This window comes from Orcinus orca, chromosome 2 (assembly GCF_937001465.1).
Source record: "Orcinus orca chromosome 2, mOrcOrc1.1, whole genome shotgun sequence".
Classification (NCBI taxonomy): Eukaryota; Metazoa; Chordata; class Mammalia; order Artiodactyla; family Delphinidae; genus Orcinus; species Orcinus orca.
In genome coordinates, this window is record NC_064560.1 from 19,075,978 (window position 1) to 19,090,990 (window position 15,013).

The 15,013-nt window shown below is 38.1% G+C and overlaps 1 protein-coding gene and 1 long non-coding RNA gene across 4 annotated transcripts in view; one reads left to right on the forward strand and one right to left on the reverse strand.

Annotated features, from left to right (window-relative positions):
- The window catches only part of LOC125963545 (uncharacterized), a 213,476-nt gene that overhangs the window by 124,826 nt on the left and 73,637 nt on the right, over positions 1-15,013 (forward strand). The window lies entirely within an intron of this gene.
- MASTL (microtubule associated serine/threonine kinase like) overlaps positions 9,733-15,013 on the reverse strand; it is a 33,987-nt gene continuing 28,706 nt past the window's right edge. For all 3 annotated transcript variants that reach the window (XM_012535215.3, XM_033439250.2, XM_004275870.4), the window contains 3 exons: positions 13,751-13,864; positions 13,550-13,651; positions 9,733-10,892 (listed from right to left, as the gene is read on the reverse strand). In XM_012535215.3, the coding sequence (XP_012390669.1) occupies positions 10,735-10,892; positions 13,550-13,651; positions 13,751-13,864 (374 nt within the window). In that variant the 3' untranslated portion in view covers positions 9,733-10,734. The remainder of the gene's footprint in view (positions 10,893-13,549; positions 13,652-13,750; positions 13,865-15,013) is intronic.

Here is a 15,013-nt window from a genome sequence, read left to right on the forward strand (position 1 = left end):
CTCCTTGCCCTTCCCTGTAGCACAGAGCTCCTCTTCCTCCACTGTAATCCTGCCCCACCCCCCGAGCCACAGTAATGGGCATGTGACTCAGACCTGGCCAGTGTCTATCTCATTCTCCTCCTGACCACAGTGACAGTCCTAGGAAGGGGTGTATGACCATCAGTGAAGCAGTCAGAGTTATTCTCTGGATTTATTTCAGGAAACTAGAGAGAGCATTTTGCCTTTTCACAGAATATTACATAGTTGGGATCATACAGTATGTAGCCCTTTCAGAATGGCTTCTTTCACTTTGCAATATACTTATATATTTATGGTTCCTCCATGTAATTTCATGTATGCATAGCTCATTTATTTTTATGTTTTTATAGCTGTGTGTCAATAAAGTTTTACTTACAAAACAAGTAGGGGGCCGTATTTGTCCCATGGGCTGTAGTTTGCTGACTTCTGATTTAGGTAATTCATTTCTTTTTAGCACTGATTAATATATCATTGTCTGGATGTACTAGAGTTTATTTATCCGTTCACCTATTGAAGGATATCTTGGTTGCTTCCAAATTTTAGTAATGATGAATAAAGCTGCTATCAACATCTGTGCATAGGTTTTCGTGTGGTCGTAAGTTTTCAACTCATTTGGGTAAATACTAAAGAGCTGATTGCTGGATTGCATGGTAAAGTTACGTTTAGTTTTGTAATAAACCACCAAACTGTCTTCCAAAGTGGCTGTACCATTTTGCATTCCCACCAGTAATGAATAAGAGTTCCTGTTGCTCCCCATCTTTGCCAGCATTTGGTATTGTCGGTGTTTTGGGTTTTAGCCATTCTGATAGGTGTGTAGTGGTATCTCGTTGTTGTGTTCTCTTTCTCCTTGAATTACAGGCTGTAAGGTTATTACCAGGGAGATCCTGGGGCTGTATATCCTGCCACTTGGAGGAACCTTAGATAATAAGGCCAACATCTAGACCTAGGAACTTAGACAAGGGTCAGAAACAGTGAATTCAAGTCCTTTAATCCAGTTAATTCTGAAAACACTACCCCTATGTTTATACAGTTTGTTTACATGGGTTAATAAATTTGCCTTCTTACTTAAGGCAGTTTAAGGTAGGTTTCTGACACTTGGAACCAGAGTCCTGACTAGTATAGAAAATGCATGATTGTCAGGACTGAGTGTAGGCTCTGAAGCCAAACTGTGTAGGTTCAAATTCTCTGCAATCATGGGAAGTCCCTTACCTTATGTTTCAGTTTTCGTATGTATACAATGTGGATAAAAATACCTCATAGAGAGCTTCCCTGGTGGCGCAGTGGTTGAGAGTCCGCCTGCCGATGCAGGGGACACAGGTTCGTGCCCCGGTCCAGGAAGATCCCATGTGCCGCAGAGCGGCTGGGCCCATGAGCCATGGCCGCTGAGCCTGCGCGTCCGGAGCCTGGGGGAGGTCACAACAGTGAGAGGCCCGCGTACCGCAAAAAACAAAAAACAAAAAACAAAAAACCTCATAGAATTAATATATGTATAAAATACGTAGAACAATGTTCAGGATACAGTAAGTACTTTGTAACTGATAGCTACTGTGATGGTAATAATAATGACTGGGGTTATTATTTCACTATCAGTACATAAGAATCCAAATCCCTTTTGCAGAGGTAGACACTGGAAATGTTGTTGCAAATGTACCAAAAAAATTTTTTTTTCTTTTTTAACAACAGCTAGTTTCTACCATTTATGCTCTGGATACTATTCCTTTCCTTAAAAACTTTGCCATTTTTTTCTGCCCCAGAGGCAACTACTTTCAGCACATTGGGTGATTGTTTTGTACTTACCTCCAAGGTTCTAAACGATATGTTTGAACTGCTCCTTTATTTTTTTTTAAACATGTTTATTGGAGTATAATTGCTTTACAATTATAAATTACAGTGTTGTGTTAGTTTCTGCTGTATAACAAAGTGAATCAGCTATATGTATACGTATATCCCCATATCCCCTCCCTCTTGCATCTCCCTCCCACCCTCCTTATCCCAACCCTCTAGGTGGTTGCAGAGCACCGACCTGATCTGCCTGTGCTATGCAGCTGCTTCCCAATAGCTATTTTACATTTGGTAGTATATATATGTCAGTGCTACTCTCTCACGTTGTCCCAGCTTACCCTTCCCCCTCCCTGTGTCCTCAAGTCCATTCTCTACATCTGCATCTTTATTCATGTCCTGCCCCTAGGTTCATTAGAACCATTTTTTGTTTTTAGATTCCATATATATGTGTTACAATATGGTAGTTGTTTTTCTCTTTCTGCCTTACTTCACTCTGTATGACAGACTCTAGGTTCATCCACCTCACTACAAATAACTCAATTTCATTTCTTTTTATGGCTGAGTAATATTCCATTGTATATATGTGCCACATCTTCTTTATCCATTCATCCGATGGTGGACACTTAGGTTGTTTCCATCTCCTGGCTATTGTAAATAGAGCTGCAATGAACATTTTGGTACATGACTCTTTTTGAATTATGGTTTTCTCAGGGTATATGCCCAGTAGTGGGATTGCTGGGTCATATGGTAGTTCTATTTGTAGTTTTTTAAGGAACCTCCATACTGTTCTCCATTGTGTCTGTATCAATTCACATTCCCACCAACAGTGCAAGAGGGTTCCCTTTTCTCCACACCCCCTCCAGCATTTATCGTTTGTAGATTTTCTTGACAATGGCCATTCTGACTGGTGTGAGGTGATACCTCATTGTAGTTTTGATTTGCATTTCTCTAATTAGTGATGTTGAGCATCCTTCCATGTGTTTGTTGGCAATCTGTATATCTTCTTTTGAGAAATGTCTATTTAGGTCTTCTGCCCATTTCTGGATTGGTTTGTATGTTTTTTTGATATTGAGCTGCATGAGCTGCTTGTATATTTTGGAGAGTAATCCTTTGTCAGTTGTTTTGTTTGCAAGTATTTTCTCCCATTCTGAGGGTTGTCTTTTCGTCTTTTTTATGGTTTCCTTTGTTGTGCAAAAGCTTTTAAGTTTCATAAGGTCCCATTTGTATATTTTTGTTTTTATTTCCATTTCTGTAGGAGGTGGGTCAAAAAGGATCTTGCTGTGATTTATGTCATAGAGTGTTCTGCCTATGTTTTCCTCTAAGAGTTTTAGAGTGTCTGGCCTTACATTTAATTCTTTAATCCATTTTGAGTTTATTTTTCTGTATGGTGTTAGGGAATGTTCTAATTTCATATTTGCACATGTAGCTGTCCAGTTTTCCCAGTACCACTTATTGAAGAGGCTGTCTTTCCTCCATTGTGTGTTCTTGCCTCCTTTATCAAAGATAAGGTGACCATATGTGTGTGGGTTTATCTCTGAGCTTTCTATCTTGTACCATTGATCTATATTTCTGTTTTTGTGCCAATACCATACTGTCTTGATTACTGTAGCTTTGTAGTATACTCTGAAGTCAGGGAGCCTGATTCCTCCAGGTCTGTTTTTCTTTCTCAAGATTGCTTTGGCTATTCGGGGTCTTTTGTGTTTCCATACAAATTGTGCAGTCTTTTTGTTCTACTTCTGTGAAAAATGTCATTGGTAGTTTGATAGGGATTGCATTGAATCTGTAGATTGCTTTGGGTAGTATAGTCATTTTCACAATGTTGATTCTTCCAATCCAAGAGCATAGTATATCTCTCCATCTGTTTGTATCATCCTTAATTTCTTTCATCAGTGTCTTATAGTTTTCTGCATACAGGTCTTTTGTCTCCTTAGGTAGGTTTATTCCTAGGTATTTTATTCTTTTTGTTGCCATGGTAAATGGGAGTGTTTCCTTCATTCCTCGTTCAGATTTTTCATCATTAGTGTATAGGAATGCAAGAGATTTCTGTGCATTCATTCTGTATCCTGCTACTACCAAATTCATTCATTAGCTCTAGTTTTCTGGTAGCATCTTTAGGATTCTCTGTGTACAGTATGTTGTCTGCAAACAGTGACAGCTTTACTTCTTCTTTTCCAATTTGGATTCCTTTTATTTCTTTTTCTTCTCTGACTGCTGTGGCTAAAACTTCCAAAACTATGTTGTATAACAGTGGTGACAGTGGGCAACCTTGTCTTCTTCCTGATCTTAGAGGAAATGGTTTCATTTTTTCACCATTGAGAACGATGTTGTCTGTGGGTTTGTCATATATGCCCTTTATTATGTTGAGGTAGGTTCGCTCTATGCCTACTTTCTGTAGAGTTTTTATCATTAATGGGTGTTGAATTCTGTAAAAAGCTTTTTCTGCATCTATTGAGATGATCATATGGTTTTTTTCCTTCATTTTGTTAATATAGTGTATCACATTGATTGATTTGCATATATTGAAGAAATCTTGCATTCCTGGGATAAACCCCACTTAATCATGGTGTATGATCCTTTTAATGTGCTGTTGGATTCTGTTTGCTAGTATTTTGTTGAGGATTTTTGCATCTACGTTTATCAGTGATATTGGCCTGTAGTTTTCTTTCTTTGTGACATCTTTGTCTGGTTTTGGTATCAGGGTGATGGGGGCCTCATAGAATGAGTTTGGGAGTGTTCCTCTCTGCTATATTTTGGAAGAGTTTGAGAAGGATAGGTGTTAGCTCTTCTCTAACTGTTTGATAGAATTTGCCTGTGAAGCCATCTATGGTCCTGGGCTTTTGTTGGAAGATTTTTTTTTTTTTTTTGCGGTACACGGGCCTCTCACTGTTGTGGCCTCTCCTGCTGCGGAGCACAGGCTCCGGACACGCAGGCTCAGCGGCCATGGCTCACAGGCCCAGCTGCTCCACGGCATGTGGGATCTTCCCAGACCGGGGCACGAACCCGTGTCCCCTGCATTGGCAGGCGGACTCTCAACCACTGCGCCACCAGGGAAGACTGGTTGGAAGATTTTTAATCACAGTCTCAATTTCAGTGCTTGTGACTGGTCTGTTTATATTTTCTATTTCTTCCTGGTTCAGTCTCAGAAGGTTGTGCTTTTCTAAGAATTTGTCCATTTTTTCCAGGTTGTCCATTTTATTGGTATAGAGTTGCTTGTAGTAATCTCTCATGATCCTTTGTACTTCTGCAGTGTCAGTTGTTACTTCTCCTTTTTCATTTCTAATTCTGTTGATTTGAGTGTTCTCCCTTTTTTTCTTGATGAGTCTGGCTAATGGTTTATCAATTTTGTTTATCTTCTCAAAGAACCAGCTTTTAGTTTTATTGATCTTTGCTACTGTCTCCTTCATTTCTTTTTCATTTATTTCTGATCTGATCTTTATGATTTCTTTCCTTCTGCTAACTTTGGGGGTTTTTTTTTGTTCTTTCTCTAATTGCTTTAGGTGTAAGGTTAGGTTGTTTATTTGAAATGTTTCTTGTTTCTTGAGGTAGGATTGTATTGCTATAAACTTCCCTCTTAGAACTGCTTTTGCTGCATCCCATAGGTTTTGGGTCATCGTGTTTTCATTGTCATTTGTTTCTAGGTATTTTTTGATTTTCTCTTTGATTTCTTCAGTGATGTCTTGGTTATTTAGTAGCATATTGTTTAGCCTCCATGTGTTTGTATTTTTCAGCTTTTTTCCTATAATTGGTATCTAGTCTCATAGTGTTGTGGTCAGAAAAGATACTTGATATGATTTTAATTTTCTTAAATTTACCAAGGCTTGATTTGTGACCCAACGATATGGTCTATGGTGTATCCTGTAGAATGTTCCATGAGCACTTGAGAAGAAAGCGTATTCTGTTGTTTTGGGATGGAATGTCCTATAAATATCAATTAAGTCCATCTTGTTTAATGTGTCATATAAAGCTTGTGTTTCCTCAGTTATTTTCATTTTGGATGATGTGTCCATTGGTGAAAATGGGGTGTTAAAGTCCCCTACTACTATTGTGTTACTGTCGATTTCCCCTTTTATGGCTGTTAGCATTTGCCTTATGTATCGAGGTGCTCCTATGTTGGGTGCATAAATATTTACAATTGTTTTATCTTCTTCTTGGATTGATCCCTTGATCATTATGTAGTGTCCTTCTTTGTCTCTTGTAATAGTCTTTATTTTAAAGTCTATTTTGTCTGATATGAGAATTGCTACTCCAGCTTTCTTTTGATTTCCATTAGCATGGAATATCTTTTTCCATCTCCTCACTTTCAGTGTGTATGCGTCCCTATGTCTGAAGTGGGTCTCTTATAGACAGCATATGTATGGGTCTTGTTTTTGTATCCATTCAGCCAGTCTGTGTCTTTTGGTTGGAGCATTTAATCCCTTTACATTTAAGGTAATTATCGATATGTATGTTCCTATTACCATTTCCTTAATTGTTTTGCGTTTGTTTTTGTAGCTCTTTTCCTTCTCTTATGTTTCCTGCCTAGAGAAGTTCCTTTAGCATTTGTTGTAAAGCTGGTTTGGTGGTGCTGAATTCTAACTTTTGCTTGTCTGTAAAGGTTTAAATTTCTCCATCAAATCTGTATGAGATCCTTGCTGGGTCGAGTAATCTTGGTTGTAGGTTTTTCCCTTTCATCACTTTAAATATGTCCTGCCACTCCCTTCTGGCTTGCAGAGTTTCTGCTGAAAGATCAGCTATTAACCTTATGGGGATTCCCTCGTATGTTATTTGTTGCTTTTCCCTTGCTGGTTTTAATATTTTTCCTTTGTATTTAATTTTTGATAGTTTGATTAATATGTATCTCGGCATGTTTCTCTTTGGGTTTATCCTGTATAGTACTCTCTGTGCTTCTTGGACTTGATTGATTGACTATTTCCTTTCCCATGTTAGGGTAGTTTTCAACTATAATCTCTTCAAATACTTTCTCAGACCCGTTCTTTTTCTCTTCTTCTTCTGGGACCCCTGTAATTAGAATATTGGTGCATTCAATGTTGTCCCAGAGGTCTGTGAGACTGTCCTCAATTCTTTTCATTCTTTTTTCTTTATTCTGCTCCCTGGCAGTTATTTCCACCATTTTATCTTCCAGCTCATTTATCCATTCTTCTGTCTCAGTTATTCTGTTATTGAGTCCTTCTAGAGTGTTTTTAATTTCAGTAATTATGTTGTTCGTCATTGTTTGTTTGCTTTTTTGAACTGCTACTTTTTGATACTTCTGTTTTGGGAATTATCTATTTACTTCCGTCTACTGAAAAACAATTTTTTAAATTCATTTATTTATTTATTTGGTTACGTCGGGTGTTTGTTGCAGTAGGCGGGTGGGCTCCTTAGTTGCAGGTCACCAGCTTCTTAGTTGCAGCACGTGGGCTCCTTAGTTGCAGCAGGCAAGCTCCTTAGTTGTGGCTCGCTGGGTCCTTAGTTCTGGCATGCAACCTCTTAGTTGCAGCCTGCATGTGGGATCCAGTTCCCAGACCAGGGATTGACCCTTAGCCCCCTGCATTGGGAATGTGGATTCTTAACCACTGTGCCACCACAACCAGGGAAGTCCCCCCGCTACTGAAAATTGAAGATTTCATTCTTTTTCCTTCCTTTGCAGTCACAGCTCATGTGTAAACAGTTTACTGTTTATCAGTTTGTTACTAAAGGATATGGTAAAGGATACAGGTGGACATGTAGATGGAAGAGATGCATAGGGCAAGGTATGCAGGAAGGAGTGTGGAGCTTCTGTGCCCTCTCTGGGGGGCACCATTCTCCCAGCACCTTCACGTGTTCACCGACTAGAAGCTCTCCAAACCGTGTACTTTGGGGATTTTGATGGAGGATTAGTCACATAGGCACAATCAAATATTAACTCCCTTTCCAGCCCCTCTCCCTTCTCTGGAGAATGGAGGGTGGGGCTGAAAATTCCAAGCTTGTTTGTTTGTTTTTTGGCCCTATGGCATTCAGGATCTTAGTTCCTCGACCAAGGATTGAACCCGTGCCCCTGCAGTGGAAGCGTGAAGTCTTAACCACTGGACCACCAGGGAAGTCCCAGAAAATTCCAAGCTTCTAATCATGGCTGGGTCTTTCTGTTGACAGGCCCCCCTACAGGAGCCCACCCAGAGTCACCTGATTAGAACAAAGGACATTGCTATCACCCAGGAAATCCCAAGGGAGCCAGAAGCCCTGGGTCAGGAACCAGACTCAAAGACCAAATATGAGAACAAAAAAAATGCTCCTGGTGCTCTTATCCCTTCGGAAATTATTGATAGAAGTATTTTAGGAGCTCTGTGCGGGAACAGGCGGCAGAGACCAATATATATATTTTCTGTTATCTTACCATCTTCTTTTCTTTCTCTTTGGATTCTTATAGGATATTCTCTTTGTTCTGGTGTCTGAAATGTCACTTTGTTGTAAGTTGGGATGTATAGGAAGGGTATTTGCTGCAATGATGCTATGTAACAAACCAGCTCAAAACTCCCATTCTTTCACCCTCCTCATCCCATCCATCAGTAAGTTGTATTGATTGCACCTTTAAAATGTCTTGAATCCAGGTGGGCTGGTTCAGTAGCCTTCTATTCAGTCTCCCTCCTTCAAAGGTTGCCATGACCAGTCCACTTTCCATAGTTATAAGAATGACCCATCCACAGCTAGCTTGATATTAACTGAAAGGAGGCCTGGTGGAAATGGTAAATATTTGCACAATCTTTTGGACTCTGAGCATGTTCTTCACTGGCTAAAAACAAGATGTTTCTTCCTGGCAAACAGAGTCATCAGACCTGAAAGTGATCTTCAAGATGTTTTGGAGAATAATAGCAGAGTTTTATACAGCAACCATTTCCCAAACCCCAAATTAAGACAAATATTCTGAGAAGTAGTAGGGTACTTAGGGCTCAAATAATGATCATTTATTAAACACCTTTTATGTTTGCTACATACTTTGTATAATTTAATTTAATTTAATTAATTTAATTTAATTAATTTAATTCTGACAAAGGTACACTAAAGTAAATACGTTTTCTATATTTGTTTAACAGTTAGTGGAAGTGGGGGGAAAATTATTTTCAATTAATAAAAATTATATATAGTAATGAATGCAGATTTCTGCTGGCAGAGCAATCTGTGTTCTTCAAAGACATGTATGCACACACATCCATACAACTGCCAAAACACTTCCATTTTTCCATTCTTGTTCTGTCTCAGGTTTTTCCTTAATGAGTATCTGAACCCACAAAAAGGTTTAAGTTTAGATAATAAATCACTTGTCCCCAGCAAACACCATTACAGCATGCAGAATTCCAGGTGGCCATCGCTGCGCCTGCTAGGGCTGCAACAGCAAACTGTTCTTAACTTTTCCACTTAAGGGCACTGTCTCCTGCATTGGGAATAGGTTAAATGTACATCTCCCTTGATTATTCAGTAATGTTTCAAATCCCTGATACGACTGGTGTCCTGGAAGTTCCTCATAATTAATCTTCACAATACAGGTAAACAATCAGAGTTTAATCCACCCAAGGTTTTTTACTCTGGCAGAGCAATGGTTTAAATCATTTGTGCTTGATTCCAAAGCCAGTGTTCTTTCTACTACTTGAAAATTCCATAAGAAGATGACAAATAATCCTAGCTTTTACCTAATTTAAGGGAAAGATGTAATTTACATTAAACAAAGCTTTAATTGTTAACAACTGTATTTTGAACATATTATTGTTAGAAGAGGTAACTATTAGGTGGATTAAATCTGAGTAGTCATTACTAAAACAAGCTCAGTAAAACCATTAAATCATGGATTCAGTTACATTGCAATGATTATTACAGTGTCTCTTTCAGTATAAGAGTTTTAAACTTATATTATCTTCGTCAACTAGATTAGTAACACGGCTCGTACTGGGATGGTGATGGAAAGTAAAAACACTCAAGCCATTTTGCAAAAGGAACAATAGTATTTAATAGATTAACAGAAAATTTACACATGGTACATTTAAATTTGAACTTTTCTCTTTTGGGGGGTAAGTCTGCAAAAAACCTGAATGAATTTAAGATATGACCTGTGAAGCTGAATCATAGTGTATCTATATTTAAAAGAATGATGTTGACAGAGAATATATCGAAGTATGTTACAATTATATTTATTAAGTGAAAGTAAGTTAGTTATTTTTTTAAAAGAATCCGGCTATTCTGGTAATGCTGCATATGTTTTAAGCAAATTATTTAAAAGTGTAAACCATTACATTTTTTGTTAAAATTGAACAAGCTGTTAAAATTGCTACAATATATCTCACCTGAGCTCTCCAGTACTGTTTTAAATACATATGTATTGTAGAAAAAGCACCAGAAGCAGTCAAGGCAGCAAAACTGTATTCATAGCAAAATAAGCCAAAACCCTCGTCCTTTTGTTTATTCCTCATTCCCGAAAGGAGTTATATTACTGAATGAAGGAATTTTCCAACTGCATTTTTGAGGTCACAGTTACAGCCTTAAATGATTGGCTTTTGCAGGCAATCAGGTACAGATAAATTACACTAAAATAAAACTGTATGATGTTTTTGTCATATTAACACCAAACTGAATGGTGGACTGAAATGAACAGATGAGAAAGAAAATCAAGCTCGAGGCTCACTCTTCCTCTGAAGTGGTCATGTTTCTAGTTTTACTAAAGCATTAATTTTCATAAAGTGCACTAACAAAATAAATAAGTTGAAAAAAGCTTTGAAGATCTATGTACAACTCTGAGATTAAGATAAATTACTGATTATGTTCTTGATAGCCTTTTAATGCTGTGGAAGCTGTAACATACATGAAAAGCTCATTGATCCGGGTAAAATAATGATTTTTCCCCCCTTAGATCAATCTAGTATTAAGGCGTATGTAATTATGCTAGCTTATTCTATAAGGCAAGTTTAGATTAAAGGGAAAATTTATGTGCTATAGGCTAAATCCAGATACTGTCAGGTGCTGGGCATTATTCCTGGCTTCAAAATAAGATGTATCAGTTTCATTGTCTGGCTGGGGTATGAAAGGCATCGTTTGATGCTGTAGATTTTCCCAGTCCACATCACTGAAGAGAGGATGATGTTTCAACTCTTAGGAAAAATATCAAACAAAGCAATATTATGACACCATTACCAAAGTCCTATTTTACAGGAATTAAAGAGAGACGGTCTCACATGTAGCTTGCCCTGGTTTACTATGTCCGTTTCACAGACATTTTAAAAACATCTGTCTCTTTCTTCAACCACATACTTCCCAACAGCACACAGTGTCATTCTGTATGTCACTTGGCATATGACAGGTGCCTTAACAGAAGCTTATCTTTCTCACTGCCTGCATCTTCTCTCAGAATCCCTGACTCGATGAGAGAAGACAGCCTGGCCTACTTCCTGTTCCCCGACACGGCTTCCACACCACTAATCCTAATCTTCCATGATTAATGCCCCACTTCTCATTCCAATTCCTTGCCGCCTGCTTTGATCTCTGTAATCCTCAGCATCGTCACCCTAGATTACTTCAGCAGGAAGCTCATCCTCCAGTCCCTTGCTCTCTTCCCTGTGCTCCATCCTTATCCTTCCTGGTAATTTCAACATACACACTGGTGATATTTCTGACACATGCTTTCTCTTCCTGGTTCTTTGATTTCTTTGATTTCACTGACTTGCATCTCTACAACACACCAGCCGCCCAGCAGTATGGCCACATCCAAGTCTACTGCTTCCACTTACAAAATCTCAAGTTTGCCTTCCTCTTTAACTACATTTTCCTTCTATCTAGTAAAATGAAATCTCTTTTGATCACACAGGTATTTAGTTGGGAGACATAGCCACCCCTCTCCTCAACTATTCACTTCATTAGGCAACAATAAAGACAGCAAAAAAATGAAGTGTCAATTAAGGCAGTATACAAACCAAAAAAGCAATCAAATTTAAGGAAAATATCAGAAGACGACTACACAGACAGGAAAGAATTGTTTGTCTGTATTGGGGGTAATGGGCTGGAAAATCAATATGTATATATGATGGATTTTCCATAAACTAAAAGACTGGTAGGAAAAGGGATAAAAGAGCAAAAATAATTCACATTTAGAGAATTTATTTGTCTCAACGGTTCAAGCATGTGTTACTTTAGTTATTTGTAGTATTAACTCGAACTGGGATATCTGGATGTGATGTGATGCTTCGTGATCCTCTCATCATAACTATTTATTTAAACTGAATCTGCAAAAGAATTCTAATCTAGGTTAAGATTAACTAAATACACAGTTGTTGAAACAACTGTTTCTTAACTGAAGAATACCCCTATCTGCTTCACTAGGTAAACTGTTCATTTAACTAATGAACAAAAATTTGAGGTCAGTGGTAAGAATGTACTGAGCAAGTTACAGAGCATTATAGCCATTTTCTAAGCAACGGTTTCCCAACTTTGTTACAGTTGACCTTTGGGACCAGATAATTCTTTGTAGTAGGGACTGTCCTGTGCACTGTAGGATGCTGAGCAGAATCCCCGGCCTCTACCTACTAGATGCCCCCAACTGTTGTGACAACCAAAAAATGTCTCCAGACAACGCCAAATGTCCTTTGGGGAGCAAAATCATCAGCAGTGGAGAAGGCTGTTCTAAAGCAATCTTTATTTTTATTATTTTAATTTTTTATTTTATTATTTTTTTTTGGCCATACCTTGCAGCCAAAATAAAAATAAAAATAAAATAAAAATAAAACTGTATGATGTTTTTGTCATATTAGTTCCTTAGTTCCCTGACCAGGGATCGAGCCTGTGTCCCCTGCAGTGGAAGCTTGGAGTCTTAACCACTGGACCACCAGGCAAGTCCCCTAAAGCAATTTTTAGAGCTTGGTTTTCAAATGTCTGCATTCTCACTTTACATAAGTTTTTGCTCAGATTCTACTCTTCAGGTCTTCCTGACCACCCCATCTAAAATATAAATCTCTTGCCTTCACTTTGTACCCTCTCACTTTGCTTTCTCTCTTCATGTACTTACCACTAGATGGCGTTATGTTATGACTGTTTGTTTACTTCCTGTCTTTCCACTAGAATGTAAGTTCTAGAACTTAAGCACAGGGATGTGTCTGGTTCATCCCTAGGATACCTCCAGTGCCTGAAACGAAAACACTGCCTAGCACCTAGAAGTCACTCTATAGGATTTGTTAAATAAATAAACTGTTGACCTCATTGGAGGGAACACCTAGAAGCTGATGTGAATGACATATTACTAAAGTCCATTTAGTAATATACCCTACTTCACATGGAAATGCATTCTGAGACACAGTGCTTAGTTGTCTCTATATATACATTGTGACAAAAAGGATTTTAAGGCAGCTGCTAATGAGATTTACTGGAGTTTTGAAAATTGGGTTTTAAAATTAATTGGAGTTTCCTGCACTGGAAAGAACCTTTGAATGGGCCACAATGCACCAATTTTGTCTTCTTTGAGGCAACCTGGCTGTGAAGAATGCAACAGGGAGTCAAAGTCCATAAAAATATTTGATAATCAATAATGATACCAGGGACTTCCCTGGTGGCACAGTGATTAAGAATCCACCTGCCAATGCAAGGGACATGGGTTCGATCCCTGGTCCGGGAAGATCCCACATGCCACGGTGCAACTAACTCCATGCACCACAACTACTGAGCCTGTGCTCTAGAGCCCACGAGCCACAACTACTGAGCTAAATCAGTAGTCTGGCTCAACAAATCAAGGGTAAAAGAGTTAACTAACACAAAACCTTACCTTTCATTCCAGCTCTCTTTGTATCATCAATGGTTAAGAGTATTTCTACAGCACTTTGAGCATTATCAGATAACTTTTCTTCACCTTCAGGCCAAGGGATATCTATAAATACAAATAAACTTGTTAATCATTGCTCAAGACAATAATACACAGAGATAAATGAGATAAATGAATCTATCTTAATAGGAGAAAAAAAATCACCTCTTTTCAGAATATTCTGGAATACTTGCTGGGGTGTTTCATCGTTGAAAGGGGGAATTCCTGTTAGAAACTCAAACAAGCAAACTCCAAGTGCCCACCAGTCTACTGCAGGACCTGGAATTTAAGAGGAAGCAGCTGAACTTGCAAGCATTTTCTATAAATGTTTGATCAACTAAAACATTAACTGTGATATTTGGGCACAATGAAGACCCAAAGGCTCGTTTCCTTAAGGCTTTCTTCTGGCTTCCAAATGTGCAAAGACCCAAATTACCTTCCTTTAGGCAATGTGGTAATTACTTTCTTGGAAAATACTGGGCTCCATAAGATGATATGGAAAAACCCAAACGAAGTTTTTGGCCAGCCCAACAGACGATTAGATTAGCAATTAACATGGCTAGTTAAAAAAAAGTTTAAAAAGTTATTAATAACCTCTGATATTCTGGATACTTATTTGTGCTAAATCCTAAAATACAACAAAGGAATGCATTTAATCTAAAAATTATTCTCTAAAAGAGTATTTCTTAATTTCAAATCAGGAAACAATAACATTCAGATGATTCTATAGCCCACTCGTTTCACAAAGGAATGAGATGAGGTAGTAATATTAATGCAAACTGGAGGATAACCTGCTAACTAGGGAAAGCCTTACCTACAGAGGGTTTTTTTGTTTTGTTTTGTTTTTGCCACACACACCGTGTGGGATCTTAGTTCCCCAACCCAGGATCAAACCCGTGCCCCCTGCAGTGGAAGCACAGAGTCTTAACCACTGGACTGTCAGGAAAGTCCCCCTACAGAAGGTTTTAATGTGGCTTTATTCCTTTTAAGAACATAGAGGGACAAATTAGTTTAACAAAAAATACTCATTCAAACTATTGCTTGAGGAGGTAATTAGAAGATAAGTCTTAATAAATGGGTAAAACTGATTTCTTTTTTTAAAAATTTTTATTGGTGTATAGTTGCTTTACAATATTGTGTTAGTTTATACTGTACAACTAAGTAAATCAGCTATACATATACATATATCCCCTCTTTTTTGGATTTGCTTCTCATAGGCTTTCCCTGTGCTATACAGTAGGTTCTCATTAATTATCTGCTTTATACATAGTATCAGTAGTGTATATATGTCAATCCTAATCTCCCAATTCATCCCACGCCCAGGTAAAACTCATTTCTAAATAAAATCTTCATTGGAAGCATCATTTGTATACAAAGACATTTTAGACAATTATTTTAAACATGACCTTATAATCTGGTTTATACGCT